Source organism: Pyrus communis, chromosome 8 (genome assembly GCF_963583255.1).
Source record: "Pyrus communis chromosome 8, drPyrComm1.1, whole genome shotgun sequence".
Lineage (NCBI taxonomy): Eukaryota > Viridiplantae > Streptophyta > Magnoliopsida > Rosales > Rosaceae > Pyrus > Pyrus communis.
In genome coordinates, this window is record NC_084810.1 from 16,754,938 (window position 1) to 16,771,424 (window position 16,487).

At 44.5% G+C, this 16,487-nt stretch overlaps 2 protein-coding genes and 1 pseudogene across 2 annotated transcripts; 2 read left to right on the plus strand and 1 right to left on the minus strand.

The window, feature by feature from the left end:
• Nucleotides 1-4: 4 nt before the first annotated feature.
• On the minus strand, nt 5-828 carry LOC137743036 (uncharacterized). Its single transcript, XM_068482957.1, has 2 exons — nt 117-828; nt 5-15 (listed from the first exon to the last, which is right to left on the minus strand). The coding sequence occupies exons 1-2, from the start codon at nt 802-804 to the stop codon at nt 5-7; spliced, it is 699 nt and encodes a 232-aa protein (XP_068339058.1). The 5' UTR covers nt 805-828.
• Nucleotides 829-10,160: 9,332 nt separating this feature from the next.
• On the plus strand, nt 10,161-10,960 carry LOC137743037 (uncharacterized). The gene is made up of 2 exons (XM_068482958.1): nt 10,161-10,815; nt 10,950-10,960. Exons 1-2 carry the CDS (start codon nt 10,161-10,163, stop codon nt 10,958-10,960), a joined length of 666 nt encoding a protein of 221 aa, XP_068339059.1.
• Nucleotides 10,961-10,985: 25 nt separating this feature from the next.
• Nucleotides 10,986-12,328, plus strand: LOC137743038 (uncharacterized; annotated as a pseudogene).
• Nucleotides 12,329-16,487: the final 4,159 nt, after the last annotated feature.

A 16,487-nucleotide genomic window follows, 5' to 3' on the forward strand; every position in this document is an offset into this window, starting at 1 on the left:
TGAATCAGACAGTCCCTGATCAATTGGGTAGAAGCAGATAGATAAATCAACGCTGATTTTCATGTCTTCAAGCAGCCACACTGTGAAGCACAACGGTCTCGACAGTGAGGCCTGGCCCAAATCCGAAGGAATGTAGTATGCAGTGTTACTCGAAGAAGCTCTTCTCTCATGGGGTTGGCTGGAAATTGCTTTCCCTGCTCCGTCAAAGTTTGCACTCAAATTCCTTGCAGAATGCAAGTTCAAATCAATCTTGATTCTCTTAAAGTTGTCATTTTTGGCTCTTTGCTCCTTGAAAGTTGCTTGTAAGGTCGCTATTTCCTTTTCCAGATGTGTCTTTTCCTTCAACAACGAACTTTCCTGCTCTTTAAACTCAGCATATGTCTTCTTTCTCCTTGCCCTCTTGGCGGCATTGGTGGTGCTGGTGGATTCATATGTACCATTACCCTTGGATCTGGGGCAGCTGGACTCTTCAAAGCCGTCGGCGGTGGCGGATAGAGAGCCGGTACCGCCGCTCCATGAAAGCGGAGTCGTGGGGCTGCATCTAGTGGTGGAATCGACGCCGTTCTTGCCGCTGTTCCTCTGGTGTGAGACGCCGCCGTCGAATCTGGAACCGGACGACGCCGCTTTGGAGCGTGGCATCCTTACACTCCACCTGAGCGTCAAAAGAGACTGCGACATCGGAGACGAAGACCGCAGCGAAGACGACGGCCCCGCCGCCTGCACCTGCTTGAGCCGCAGCAGTAGCTCGACCACGAGCACGTCATCGGTCATCGCCACCCTCGTCCAATCGTCTTGAACCACCATCTCTGAAGGTACAAACCCAGAGTTCTTGAGAGAGGGTTTTTTAGAGAGAGAAAGGAGGGTGGTGGATTGAGTTGGGAGTCTTGGAGCCGAGTAACAATGGGCTTTGAGAGCTGGGCCCGGATTTGTAGCTGGGCTCGCTGGCTTTGGAAAGAGGAATAAAAAGTTTTGGAGCCGGCCCCCCCTTTTTTTTTTTTTTTCTTTTTTTGAATAGAGAATATATATATTTTTTCTAATACATAGTAACATATGTATTTTTTTTCTTTTCTTTTCTTTTCTTTTGTAATAAAATTGACTTTCTTTAATGAAACATTTATTTATTTATTTTGTTGTGACTGTACTTGAAGTTTTGAAATTTCAAGTTGCCTACATACTCTTCCAAAGAAGGGATCAAATCATAACGTAGTTCAAATACATATTTTTTTTTTTTGTTGGTGCCGTACACAGTTTATGCTCTTGCGGGCTAGGAGCATTTTGTTGTTACCTTTTACGCTCGTGCGGACAATGAGCTTTTGGTGCCATTTGCAGTTTCAGCTCATGCAAGCAAGGAGCGTTTGTTGTCGCCTTTTATGCTCGTGCGGACAAGGAGCTTTGGTTGTCGCCTTTTAGGCTCGTGCGAACGAGGAGCGTTTTTTTTTGATGATTTTGTCAAACGATCTTAGAGAGGCATTCCTTGCAATCTTCATAGCAAGGAGTCTTGACTGAGTGATTGAAGAAGTCTTTTGGGAAGAAATCGCGCATCGTGATGGCAACGGACGATCTTTGTGTCATAACTTCATCATCCTCAACACTTTCATGTAGCTTTGAAGGTTGACGGTAGCTGCTTTGCCCCCTTTCCAATTGGTGAACTTGTGGAGGAGACCTATGTTTCTTGTGCATTTTCTTTGGAGTGACATAAGTCCATCCTTCAACTTCACTTGACTTGACTGACATGGTTTTGGAGCATGCCCCCGGCGGTTGAGGTGAAGATTTTGAGTTCAAAGAGCCAGAAGTGATGGTGGTATAGTCTGACTTCACCACATCATTAAGATCTAGCTCGATGATCCCTTTCTGAGCCAACTTCATGATGAGATCTTTTAGCACAAAACACTTTTCCGTCGGATGACCAATGAAGCGGTGGAATTTACAGTACCTTGGACTGTCAGTACGGTTCATCTCTTCCGGCCGTTTACACTCAGGTAGGTTGATCACCTTTTTTTCCAGCAAGTCATCTAACATGGCAACCACGTGAGAGTCGGGGAATGGATAAGTCTTCTCCTCAAGCTCCTTCAAAGTGGGTCTACGTATCTCTTGATCACGAAAAGCTTCGGTTTGAATCGCCTTGCCTCGTGTATGGGTTTTGACTGGAGTTGTGTTGAGCGTCATTGCTTCCTTGGTGGGTTTCCACGCAGCCTTATCCACCTTGAGCCCCAAAACTTTGTCATTCTTGTAGTCGGCGATCTGTTCTTTCTTCCCATGACGGGTGATGCTTAACTCCATATCATGGGCGCGGGTGGCTAACTCCTCAAATGTTCGTGGTTTGATGCCTTGAAGGATGTAGTGTAGTCCCCACTGCATGCCTTGAACGCACATCTCAATGGCAGAGGTTTCAGAACGCCGATCTTTGCAATCCAGACTTAAAGAACGCCATCTATTTATGTAGTCGACGACAGGTTCATCTTTCCACTGTTTCATACTGGTCAGCTCTAGCATGCTTACAGTACGACGAGTGCTGTAGAAACGGTTGAGGAATTCCCTTTCTAGCTGGTCCCAACTATTGATAGACTCAGGTTCGAGGTCAGTGTACCAGTCAAAAGCGTTACTTTTCAGCGAACGCACGAACTGTTTGACGAGGTAGTCTCCCTCTGTCCCAGCATTGTTGCAAGTTTCAATGAAATGGGCGACATGTTGCTTCGGGTTGCCTTTTCCATCGAACTGCATGAATTTTGGGGGTTGATAACCCCTTGGCATCTTCAAAGCATCAATCTTCTTGGAGTAAGGCTTTGAGTACAGTACGGAGTCATGCGAGCTTCCTTCGTACTGTGTCTTGACAGTGCTTGCGATCATCTCCTGTAGCTGCTGGATAGAGAGAGATCCCATGAATGCCGTTGCTTGGTCTAGCTTCGGCTTCTCTTCAACTTTCTCCACTGGTGGCTCCTCTTCTTCGTCGTATTCTTTCTTTAATAGGCCAATATTTGGGTCGACTTTCACGTCGGGCAGCGCATCTAGTTGGTTGACAAGTGCGGCAATCTGCAAGTCCTTCTCTTCCACAGTCCGTGTGAGCTTTGCGATTGCTTCATTCATCTGAGCTAGCTGCTCCTCGATTGAAGTTGCTCCAGTGGTCATGACTTGCATGGTTGTACTGCCGCTTGGATCAGGGTCGGAGAGTAGGGACTCTGAGTATTTCCTCGGGCTTTCGTCTTCTTTACCTTCTTGAACCGTGATGTAGAAAACATCTTGGATCTCCTCTTCAGTGCCGTTCTCTTGAGTTTGTTGGCATGAAGATTTGCCAGTGTGGACGATGATGCGCCTCCTTACCTTCAGTGGTCCTTTTGTGTCGACCTCTAGGATTGCTTGGCGCTCCATCCTTGAAGGAATCAAGCTTCGAGCGTCATCTTTTTCTCCTAACCCATCGAGCTTTTCTCCCTTTGGGGTACAGAGCTTTGGGATGTCGGCGCGTTAAGCCTTTTGAAGACAGAGGTTCGGTCTTGACCACCAATGCGATTAAGCACTGAAGTTCTGGAGCTTGAATGGCTCATCCTATTGAAGACCAACGTCCGAGGGGAGGGTTTAGGCTCTTCTTGGTCTTGTTCAATGCTCACGCTGATGTGTTAAGCGCTAGCTTTCTTCACTTTGCTTGAATTCTTCACGGGTGCATTTGGTGTGAAGCCAAGTCCAGCCTTGTTGTTGTCAACTCCATAATCATGCTCCTTCAACTTCTTTTGAGTCTCGGTGAGGTCGCGATCTTTGTTGTTGACGGTGTTTGAAACCTTCTTTCCAAGATTTGAAGAGGAAGCAAAGTCATGCCTAGCCTTTGACATGAGTTCGTAGGCATTTGGGTTGAAGCCTTCTTCGATCCTCTTAGTTGGAAGAGAGCTTGGTTTCACTTTGACGCCATGCTGTGCCTTCAGACGGTTGATGAGTCCGGCGGTTTGCAAGTTTTTCTCCTCTACAGTCTTTATCAGCCTTGCAATTGTTTCCTTCATCTGAACCAGCTGTCTTTCAATGGAGGTAGTGCCGATAGTCATGACTTGTTCTTTGTTTGAAGCCATGGACTGTGCTTGAATATCTTGAACGGAGACAGAGATGAGAGGTAGAGATGATCCCACCGGGCGTGCCAAATTTGTAAACACGAAAAATTCCTGAAACAAGAAACAAGAATACGTGTACAAAATATATTTTTGTGTTTAATGATTTTTGGGGTTACAATCTCTTTGTAATTTGATCCTTTGATTCTATCTTCGTAGGGTGTAGGTTTGTGGATGAGCTGTTGATCCAAAGGGCCGTCGAGGCTTGATCTAAGGATGAACAGTTGATGAATAGATCTTCAAGGGGCGTTGGGGTTGATCTTGAAGAATGGGTGTATGAGTTTGTTGAGGTTGTTGATCCAAAGGGCCGTTGGGGCTTGATCTTAGGATGAACGGATGATGAATGATGAACACTTTCTTCAAGGGCCGTCGGGGCTTGATCTTGAATAATGGTTGTGTGGATTTCTTCAAGGGCTTTTGGGCTTGATCTTGAATGAACGGATGATGAATGATGAACACTTTCTTCAAGGGCCGTCGGGGCTTGATCTTGAATAATGGTTGTGTGGATTTCTTCAAGGGCTTTTGGGCTTGATCTTGAAGGTTGATGGATGAACGGATCTTCAAGGCTTTTGGGCTTAATCTTGAAGAACGATTGGATGTGTGAATTTGTTGAGGTTGTTGATCCAAAGGGCCGTTGGGGCTTGATCTTAGGATGAACGGATGATGAACACTTTATTTCATCTGGCAGAAATGATTTATTTCATCTGGCAGAAATAAAGCCCTTGTTCTCACCCATCAACTGTTCATCCCTACCTTCCTTTGCCCTTGTTCTCACCTGCCAGGATAAGGACAGAGAAAGCAATATGCCGGAACCTCCACTCAAACTTGCGCTGCCACCAAGAAGTGATGGTCCATTCAAATGCAAGGTTTGCATTCAACTCCTGCATCAGAGGACAAATACTACAAGAGAAGATGCCAAACCTGCATAAGGAAATACCACTTCTACAAAGGGAGAAAGTAAGGCAAGTGAAAATGATACATCGAAGCATGTGGAGACAAGCACAACAAATATATGTGCTGATTCATTCGCTGCTTCTTTGAAAACAAAGGTATCTCATATCATGCATTTTCCCTGTCTTTTCCTTTGTCCTTGTTCTTACTCGCATGGCAAAGTGAAAGAAGCAATCAGCCGGCACTTGGAGTCAGTCTTCCGATCTGGAACCGACTGCCTGGAATCTATTCCCTGGTTGCTTACCTAGCGTTGCTCTCGAGTAGTCATCTTCAACGGTTGATACACTTCCAGAGAAGGGACCACTTCTGCAAAGGGGAGCAAGTAAGGCAAGTGAAAATGATACATTGAGGCATGTGGAGACAAGCAACAACTGCATATGCTGAGCTATCCTCTAACCCTCTTCAATACGAATTGGAGAGATTGAACAAAGAAACAGATAAAAGGAGTAAGCTCAGACCTTCGGGGGAGACCAAAAGAATCCTGCTGCCCAGTTCAAGAGTAGCACAAAGGAAAATCAACGATTGGGGGAAATCAGAAAATCTTCCAGTCGAACTCAAGATCAAGCCTCGATGGCCCTTGAAGAAATCTCCAGCCCAGTTCAAGGTTAAGCCTGTGGAAAATCAACGATTGGGGGAAATCAGAAAATCTTCCAGTCGAACTCAAGATCAAGCCTCGATGGCCCTTGAAGAAATTTCCAGCCCAATTCAAGATCAAGCCCCGACGGCCCTTGGGTTGACATCTACATTAAGGGACTTCAAAACGCATCTTCTACACGTGACAAGCACATGTCTACGACGCGCCTTGAAGTGGGGGCATTTGTGGACATCGAAATTTCGGTGAAGTGAATGTTGACCAATAATTAAAATTTCAACGCTCACGTGTCACATAAATTTTACATGTAACGTGTGACTCAACGAAAAATTGAAATAAATTGGAAAAGTCATCAAATAGGACACGTGTCATTACCTGGCAGAAATGATTTATTTCATCTGATTATTTAAATCCAAAAATCAAGTTTTGGAATTCTATAAATAGAAAGCCAAGACATTCATTTTGGGAGGAAGGAGAAAGAAAGGAAGAAAGAAAGAAAGAAGGGAATTTACATCACACCAAAACCTTGAAGCCTCGAAACTCTAAAGCTCTCAAGCAAATCCCGAAGGATCAAGAAAACACTCTTCGTTCTTCGTCAAATCCTCCTTCAAAGGTCAAGCCTCAACGGCCCTTGAAGAACTTCCACCGACTCAAGATCAAGCCCCGACGGCCCCTTGAAGAAAGTGTTCATCATCCGTTCATCCTAAGATCAAGCCCCAACGGCCCTTTGGATCAACAACCTCAACAAATCCACACATCCAATCGTTCTTCAAGATTAAGCCCAAAAGCCCTTGAAGATCCGCTCATCCATCAACCTTCAAGATCAAGCCCAAAAGCCCTTGAAGAAATCCATACATCCAATTGTTCTTCAAGATCAAGCCCAAAAGCCCTCGAAGATTCGTTCATCAACTGTTCATCCCTAGATCAAGCCCCGACGGCCCTTTGGATCAACAGCTCATCCACAAACCTTCACCTTACGAAGATAGAATCAGATGATCAAATTACAAAGAGATTGTAACCCAAAAAATCATTAAACACAAAAATATATTTTGTACACGGTATTCTTGTTTCTTGTTTCAGGAACTTTTCGTGTTTACAAATTTGGCACGCCCAGTGGGACCATCTCTACCTCTCATCTCTGTCTCCGTTCAAGATATTCAAGCACAGTCCAGGGCTTCAAACAAAGAACAAGTCATGACTATCGGCACTACCTCCATTGAAAGACAGCTGGTTCAGATGAAGGAAACAATTGCAAGGCTGATAAAGACTGCAGAGGAGAAAAACTTGCAAACCGCCGGACTCATCAACCGTCTGGAGGCACAGCATGGCGTCAAAGTGAAACCAAGCGCTCTTCCAACTAAGAGGACCGAAGAAGGCTTCAACCCAAATGCCTACGAACTCATGTCAAAGGCTAGGCATGACTTTGCTTCCTCTTCAAATCTTGGAAAGAAGGTTTCAAACACCGTCAACAACAAAGATCGCGACCTCACCGAGACTCAAAAGAAGTTGAAGGAGCATGATTATGGAGTTGACAACAACAAGGCTGGACTTGGCTTCACACTAAATGCACCCGTGAAGATTTCAAGCAAAGTGAAGAAAGCTAGCGCTCAACACATCAGCGTGAGCATTGAACAAGACCAAGAAGAGCCTAAACCCTCCCCTCGGACGTCGGTCTTCAATAGGATGAGCCATTCAAGCTCCAGAACTTCAGTGCTTAATCGCATTGGTGGTCAAGACCGAACCTCTGTCTTCAAGAGGCTTAACGCGCCGACATCCCAAAGCTCTGTTTTTGAAAGGTTGTTAAAGCCTAAGAAACAAAGCAACACAGCTATCTCTCCTCTGCGACGATCAGCTTCAGAAATATTTGAAGATAATGGTAAGCCTTTTGGAAAGAGGAAGACAACCCCAAAGGGAGAAAAGCTCGATGGGTTAGGAGAAAAAGACGACGCTCGAAGCTTGATTCCTTCAAGGATGGAGCGCCAAGCAATCCTAGAGGTCGACACAAAAGGACCACTGAAGGTAAGGAGGCGCATCATCGTCCACACTGGCAAATCTTCATGCCAACAAACTCAAGAGAACGGCACTGAAGAGGAGATCCAAGATGTTTTCTACATCACGGTTCAAGAAGGTAAAGAAGACGAAAGCCCGAGGAAATACTCAGAGTCCCTACTCTCCGACCCTGATCCAAGCGGCAGTACAACCATGCAAGTCATGACCACTGGAGCAACTTCAATCGAGGAGCAGCTAGCTCAGATGAATGAAGCAATCGCAAAGCTCACACGGACTGTGGAAGAGAAGGACTTGCAGATTGCCGCACTTGTCAACCAACTAGATGCGCTGCCCGACGTGAAAGTCGACCCAAATATTGGCCTATTAAAGAAAGAATACGACGAAGAAGAGGAGCCACCAGTGGAGAAAGTTGAAGAGAAGCCGAAGCTAGACCAAGCAACGGCATTCATGGGATCTCTCTCTATCCAGCAGCTACAGGAGATGATCGCAAGCACTGTCAAGACACAGTACGAAGGAAGCTCGCATGAATCCGTACTGTACTCAAAGCCTTACTCCAAGAAGATTGATGCTTTAAAGATGCCAAGGGGTTATCAACCCCCAAAATTCATGCAGTTCGATGGAAAAGGCAACCCGAAGCAACATGTCGCCCATTTCATTGAAACTTGCAACAATGCTGGGACAGAGGGAGACTACCTCGTCAAACAGTTCGTGCGTTCGCTGAAAAGTAACGCTTTTGACTGGTACACTGACCTCGAACCTGAGTCTATCAACAGTTGGGACCAGCTAGAAAGGGAATTCCTCAACCGTTTCTACAGCACTCGTCGTACTGTAAACATGCTAGAGCTGACCAGTACGAAACAGTGGAAAGATGAACCTGTCGTCGACTACATAAATAGATGGCGTTCTTTAAGTCTGGATTGCAAAGATCGGCTTTCTGAAACCTCTGCCATTGAGATGTGCGTTCAAGGCATGCAGTGGGGACTACACTACATCCTTCAAGGCATCAAACCACGAACATTTGAGGAGTTAGCCACCCGCGCCCATGATATGGAGTTAAGCATCACCCGTCATGGGAAGAAAGAACAGATCGCCGACTACAAGAATGACAAAGTTTTGGGGCCCAAGGTGGATAAGGCTGCGTGGAAACCCACCAAGGAAGCAATGACGCTCAACACAACTCCAGTCAAAACCCATACACGAGGCAAGGCGATTCAAACCGAAGCTTTTCGTGATCAAGAGATACGTAGACCCACTTTGAAGGAGCTTGAGGAGAAGACTTATCCATTCCCCGACTCTGACGTGGTTGCCATGTTAGATGACTTGCTGGAAAAAAAGGTGATCAACCTACCTGAGTGTAAACGGCCGGAAGAGATGAACCGTACTGACAGTCCAAGGTACTGTAAATTCCACCGCTTCATTGGTCATCCGACGGAAAAGTGTTTTGTGCTAAAAGATCTCATCATGAAGTTGGCTCAGAAAGGGATCATCGAGCTAGATCTTAATGATGTGGTGAAGTCAGACTATACCACCATCACTTCTGGCTCTTTGAACTCAAAATCTTCACCTCAACCGCCGGGGGCATGCTCCAAAACTATGTCAGTCAAGTCAAGTGAAGTTGAAGGATGGACTTATGTCACTCCAAAGAAAATGCACAAGAAACATAGGTCTCCTCCACAAGTTCACCAATTGGAAAGGGGGCAAAGCAGCTACCGTCAACCTTCAAAGCTACATGAAAGTGTTGAGGATGATGAAGTTATGACACAAAGATCGTCCATTGCCATCACGATGCGCGATTTCTTCCCAAAAGACTTCTTCAATCACTCAGTCAAGACTCCTTGCTATGAAGATTGCAAGGAATGCCTCTCTAAGATCGTTTGACAAAATCATAAAAAAAAACGCTCCTCGTTCGCACGATCCTAAAAGACGACAACCAAAGCTCCTTGTCCGCACGAGCATAAAAGGCGACAACAAACGCTCCTTGCTTGCATGAGCTGAAACTGCAAATGGCATCAAAAGCTCATTGTCCGCACGAGCGTAAAAGGTAACAACAAAATGCTCCTAGCCCGCAAGAGCATAAACTGTGTACGGCACCAACAAAAAAAAATATATGTATTTAAACTACGTTATGATTTGATCCCTTCTTTGGAAGAGTACATAGGCAACTTGAAATTTCAAAACTTCAAGTACAGTCACAACAAAATAAATAAGTAAATGTTTCATTAAAGAAAGTCAATTTTATTACAAAAGAAAAGAAAAGAAAAGAAAAAAAATACATATGTTACTATGTATTAGAAAAAATATATATATTCTCTATTCAAAAAAAAAAAAAAAAAAAAAAAGGGGGCCGGCTCCAAAACTTTTTATTCCTCTTTCCAAAGCCAGCGAGCCCAGCTACAAATCCGGGCCCAGCTCTCAAAGCCCATTGTTACTCGGCTCCAAGACTCCCAACTCAATCCACCACCCTCCTTTCTCTCTCTAAAAAACCCTCTCTCAAGAACTCTGGGTTTGTACCTTCAGAGATGGTGGTTCAAGACGATTGGACGAGGGCGGCGATGACCGATGATGTGCTCGTGGTCGAGCTACTGCTGCGGCTCAAGCAGGTGCAGGCGGCGGGGCCGTCGTCTTCGCTGCGGTCTTCGTCTCCGATGTCGCAGTCTCTTTTGACGCTCAGGTGGAGTGTAAGGATGCCACGCTCCAAAGCGGCGTCGTCCGGTTCCAGATTCGACGGCGGCGTCTCACACCAGAGGAACAGCGGCAAGAACGGCGCCGATTCCACCACTAGATGCAGCCCCACGACTCCGCTTTCATGGAGCGGCGGTACCGGCTCTCTATCCGCCACCGCCGACGGCTTTGAAGAGTCCAGCTGCCCCAGATCCAAGGGTAATGGTACATATGAATCCACCAGCACCACCAATGCCGCCAAGAGGGCAAGGAGAAAGAAGACATATGCTGAGTTTAAAGAGCAGGAAAGTTCGTTGTTGAAGGAAAGGACACATCTGGAAAAGGAAATAGCGACCTTACAAGCAACTTTCAAGGAGCAAAGAGCCAAAAATGACAACTTTAAGAGAATCAAGATTGATTTGAACTTGCATTCTGCAAGGAATTTGAGTGCAAACTTTGACGGAGCAGGGAAAGCAATTTCCAGCCAACCCCATGAGAGAAGAGCTTCTTCGAGTAACACTGCATACTACATTCCTTCGGATTTGGGCCTGGCCTCACTGTCGAGATCGTTGTGCTTCACAGTGTGGCTGCTTGAAGACATGAAAATCAGCGTTGATTTATCTATCTGCTTCTACCCAATTGATCAGGGACTGTCTGATTCAGACCACCTTCAAAAAAAAAAAATCCCCAAAATTCTCAGGCTTTCGATCGTCTCGATCCACCCAATTCCATGGCCACCACCAATGGCGCCTTTCCGAGAGCTGCGGACGCTGAGAACAGCTTGGAGAAGATCAAGCGCCAGCTCGCATCGGGTTCCGATCGGAACTTGTTGCAGAGTCCACTTCTCAAGCGATCCGAGACTCTGAGAAAATGGAACGAGCGGTGGGTGATCTTAGACCCGACAACAGGGAGAATGGAATACAAGATTAGGAGAAATGAGCCGACTGTCAAGGGAACCATTCCATTTGATGCGAATAGCACAATTACCCTATCTCCCGTGAACTTCCATGGGTTGCAAAAGTATGACGGTTGCTGTTTCTATATTGGGACCCCGCAGAAAAAGGACTACTTCCTTTGCGCACAGACTCCTGGGGCAGCTAGAGCTTGGGTAGCAACACTACAAGCAACACAATTGGTTCTAAAGGCCTATAAAGAAGCTGTGAATTCCTTGAGTGGCAATGGCTCTGCAAAACTAGGAACGGTTGCAGCAGTAGTTGCTGCTGCCAATTCAACTGCTTCGGAGAGTTCTAAGGAAATCGAAGCAGCAATGCACATTTTCTTTGAGAAATGCTTTGGGAGTGATAACCAATAAGCCAACTGATGGTCCAATGGATGATTTTGCAATTATGAAGGAGACACTTCAGGTCAAAGATGACGAACTACATAATGTGGTTAGGAACTGGCAAATCTCAGGCGGAGCACCAATGGTCTCGGGACAATTGTTCTTGGCTTTCGAGCCGGCCGATCATCGCCGTTACGTTAAAACGAAGCTGCTGCGGATCTAGATGTGTCCCCACCACTTCTATCTCTACTGCAGGTGTAGTCCCTTTCCACCTGTGCAGCTCAAATTGCGCAATCAGTTACAACTCCAGCACGATTCATTGTCCACGACAGAGCAAGCGTGCGGAAAGGACGACGGACATGGTTAAAGAGGAAAGAGAAATGGCTGGTAGTGCTTGACGTAGTTCTCTATGCCGTTTACATGCTCAGCATCTTCGACATCTACTTCAAGTCCTTCATTGTCCACAGCATGGATCCCGTCACCTTTCGCTTCTCAAGTCACCTTCTCCTCTCGCCAACAACAGTTCATGATCACCACCGGCGCCGCGAGACCGACGAGGATCGCCACCGTTTGCTGCAACTCCTCCACTTCAAGCTCAACATCGACGATAGGCAGTACAACGGGTGTGTAGTGGCTGTGCAAGGCTTGCGCAGTTTATGTGCTTCGAAGGTCGAAGACCTTGTAGAGGTTGTTGATGTTGCACATGAGGATTCATCCTTTCCATCTTCAAGCTCGGTTACTTGACTTGAAGGTTGTGACTTGGGTTGGTGTCGGTTTGCCACGTCTTAGATCCCTGGGGACTCCCTTCTGCTGTTGTTGGCTGAGAAGAGGGAGTAGGCCGCAGTCATTGGACTCACGGATGGCGTTCTCAGCTCTTTAGCCTCCCTTCGATCATCGACCTCCGCCATGGCTGCTGCCTTTGAGTGTGATTAACAAAACCAAAGTTTGTCAACTCACGTCTGCTTGCCTCTGCTGCTGCCTTTGAATGTGATTGACAAAATCAAAGTTTGTCAACTCACACCCAAAGATCTCCTCCGTCTTCTCTCGGACTCAGCCTGGGTTTTCACCCATAAACTCAGCCTTGCAGATCACCATATAAAAGAAAAAAAAAATGATGGAATCTGGGTGGACAGCACCATGCACAAAAAAAAAAAAAAATATATATATATATATATATATATAATAAAAACAATGATGGTGCTTTTGGAACCATGTGCAAAAAGAAAAATATATATATAATAAAGAAAAAAAACAATGGTGGTGCTTCTGGCACCATCTGAAATATATATATATATATATATATATATATATAAATGAATGGTGGATCAGTGCCACCGAAAGCAAAGAAAAGTAAAAAAAAAAAAAATAAATAATAAAATAAAATGAAAAGGAATGATGATGGACGGTGATGTATATGTTTTATCTGTATTTAGCACAATACACTGAATAAAATAAAGCATGTCCATTAATCTCCAAGAAATTACAAGTCCGTACAAAAAAAAAAAAAAAAAAAAATGGAGCTTTCACAAAGGATGTTCACGTGAAGCCCCATTACTTGGCAAAACTCTCGGAGCGGGAGGCATTGGAGCAGAAGGTATCGGAGCAAGAGGCATCGGAGCGGAAGACATCGGAGCTAGAGCATTCCAGGCCTCAATACTTGGTGAAACGCTGGATGACCCAGGAAAAAGGTGCCTCTGGAGATAAGCCGCAAACCTTTGACGGTCACTTTGAATCCGACCTTCAGATTCTTGCAGCTCATCAAGCTTCCTCTTCATGCCCGACGAATAGTTATTTGCAAGCACGTGCAAACTTCTATTCTCGTACTTAAGCTGTTTGATTTCCTGCTTAAGATTTTCCATCTCTGCCATCAAAGATTCCACCTGACGGGACCGAGCAAGCAGGCGTTGGCCCATGTTGGACACAGAGCTCGCACACTGAACACTAAGAGCGAGGGACTCTTGAACGGCCAACTCATCGGACCGTCCTGACAGCAGCCTACTATCTTTTGGAGTGAGGAGGTTCCTAGCTACTATTGTAGCTGTTGTGGCGTCCTGCATCACGGAGTCTTCACCTGTAAGAGGACCGTTAGAAGATAAGAAACAAGGGCGCCATACGTTACCTTGACGCGGCGCGCCCGTATCACTGCTGAGACTCAATTCTAAGCTAAGGTTCGATGGGTTTGCCATTTTTCAAAAGTGTTCAAAGAGAAGGGGTGGATGGAGTTAAATTTCAAAGGGCCGGAGACGATTTTCACAAATGGGCAGTCTTCAAAGTGTGCATGTTGGAGGTGATCGATACCTCTATAAAAAGCCAAGCGACACGACCACCGATTCAAAAATCCGGATTTTCCTGCGTGAAGTTCGGCGACGTGTTCGCGGCTTTTCAGAAAACGCGTTCAACTTTGTCAAAAGATATCTGACAAAGTCAAAAACACGTGGAGGTCATCATCGCAACTACACGTCTTTAGCCGACAAGCGCAAAGTTCGGCGACGCTTTCTCTGCTTTTCAGAAAACGCTTGCAACTTTGTCAAAAATGGCGCTCGTTCAGAAATCGAAGAGGCGTCGTTCAGAAATCGAAGAGGCGTCATCCAGATATCGAAGAGACGTTTATCGACAAGGGTAAAAGAACAGTACCACCACTTACTATTAAGAAATCCCTATATATGTCGACCTTCATCTCTTATGGCAAGGCAGACCTGAAGAAAATGCCCAACTCTTCCTCACCTCTGAGGGCGCACTCCAGCAAAGCCTTTCGAAATACTCAATTTTTTTTCTTCTTCCCCAAAGATGATACCAGATGCCTGGAGTATAGATGACCCAGGAGGAAACGATAGATTGAAGCATGTGCTGATTCATTCACCGCCTCTTCAAAAGCAAAGGTATCTCATATCATCAAGGTCAAAAGCAAAAGTATCTCATATCATGCTTTTTCCCTGTCCTTTTCTTTGTCCTTGTTCTTACTCGCATGGCAAAGTGAAAGAAGCAATCAGCCGGCACTTGGAGTCAGTCTTTCGATCTGGAGCCGACTGCCTGGAAGCTATTCCCTGGTTGCTTACCTAGCATTGCTCTCGAGTAGTCATCTTCAACGGTTGATACACTTCCAGAGAAGGGACCACTTCTGCAAAGGGGAGCAAGTAAGGCAAGTGAAAATGATACATTGAGGCATGTGGAGACAAGCAACAACTGCATATGCTGAGCTATCCTCTAACCCTCTTCAATACGAATTGGAGAGATTGAACAAAGAAAGAGATAAAAGGAGTAAGCTCAGACCTTCGAGGGAGACCAAAAGAATCCTGCTGCCCAGTTCAAGAGTAGCACAAAGGAAAATCAACGATTGGAGGAAACCAGAAAATCTTCCAGTCGAACTCAAGATCAAGCCTCGATGGCCCTTGAAGAAATCTCCAGCCCAGTTCAAGGTTAAGCCTGTGGAAAATCAACGATTGGGGGAAACCAGAAAATCTTCCAGTCGAACTCAAGATCCAGCCTCGATGGCCCTTGAAGAACTTCCGCCGACTCAAGATCAAGCCCCGACGGCCCTTGGGTTGACATCTACATTAAGGGACTTCAAAACGCATCTTCTACACGTGACAAGCACATGTCTACGACGCGCCTTGAAGTGAGGGCATTTGTGGACATCGAAATTTCGGTGAAATGAATGTTGACCAATAATTAAAATTTCAACGCTCATGTGTTACATAAATTTTACATGTAGCAGTTGACTCAACGAAAAATCGAAATAAATTGGAAAAGTCATCAAATAGGACACGTGTCATTACCTGGCAGAAATGATTTATTTCATCTGATTATTTAAATCCAAAAATCAAGTTTTGGAATTCTATAAATAGGAAGCCAAGACATTCATTTTGGGAGGAAGGAAGAAGAGAAAGAAAGAAGGGAATTCACATCACACCAAAACCTTGAAGCCTTGAAACTCTAAAGCTCTCAAGCAAGTCCCGAATGATGAAGAAAACATTCGGAGATCAAGTAACGGGACAAAGCTTTTCGACGGTTATAAACGAAAAATCACGATCTAACGGTTATTTTAACTCTGATTTTGATGATTTTTTACAGGTACACTCCTTGACCCTATATGAATACAATGAATGAATTCGATCTTCAATTTAAAATATTTATACAAGTGGATACCACAAAATCTTATGTTGTACTTAGTGAAAGTATAAATAAATTCTAAGTGTTAGTTAATCTATCGTTTTGTTGGGATACGAATTCTCCAAAACTAATTTCAACGATCCAAACTGTCAAACTTGTTTGTATATGCTTGGAGATCACATTAACAAAAAATCACAAAAAACAAACATTCGGAGATCAAGTAACGGGACAAAGCTTTTCGACGGTTATAAACGAAAAATCACGATCTAACGGTTATTTTAACTCTGATTTTGATGATTTTTTACAGGTACACTCCTTGACCCTATATGAATACAATGAATGAATTCGATCTTCAATTTAAAATATTTATACAAGTGGATACCACAAAATCTTATGTTGTACTTAGTGAAAGTATAAATAAATTCTAAGTGTTAGTTAATCTATCGTTTTGTTGGGATACGAATTCTCCAAAACTAATTTCAACGATCCAAACCGTCAAACTTGTTTGTATATGCTTGGAGATCACATCAACAAAAAATCACAAAAAACAAACATTAAAAGATCAAGTAACGGGACAAAACTTTTCGACGGTTATAAACGAAAAATCATGATTTAACGGTTTTTTTAACTCCGATTTTGATGATTTTTTACAGGTACACTCCTTGACCCTATATGAATACAATGAATGAATTCGATCTTCAATTTAAAATATTTACACAAGTGGATACCACAAAATCTTATGTTGTACTTAATGAAAGTATAAATAGACTCTAAGTGTTAGTCAATCTATCAT

Coding starts and splice junctions, on each gene's coding strand:
- LOC137743037 (XM_068482958.1), top strand. CDS start 10,161: ATGGTGGTTCAAGACGATTGGACGAGGGCGGCGATGACCGATGATGTG.
- LOC137743036 (XM_068482957.1), bottom strand. CDS start 804: ATGGTGGTTCAAGACGATTGGACGAGGGTGGCGATGACCGATGACGTG.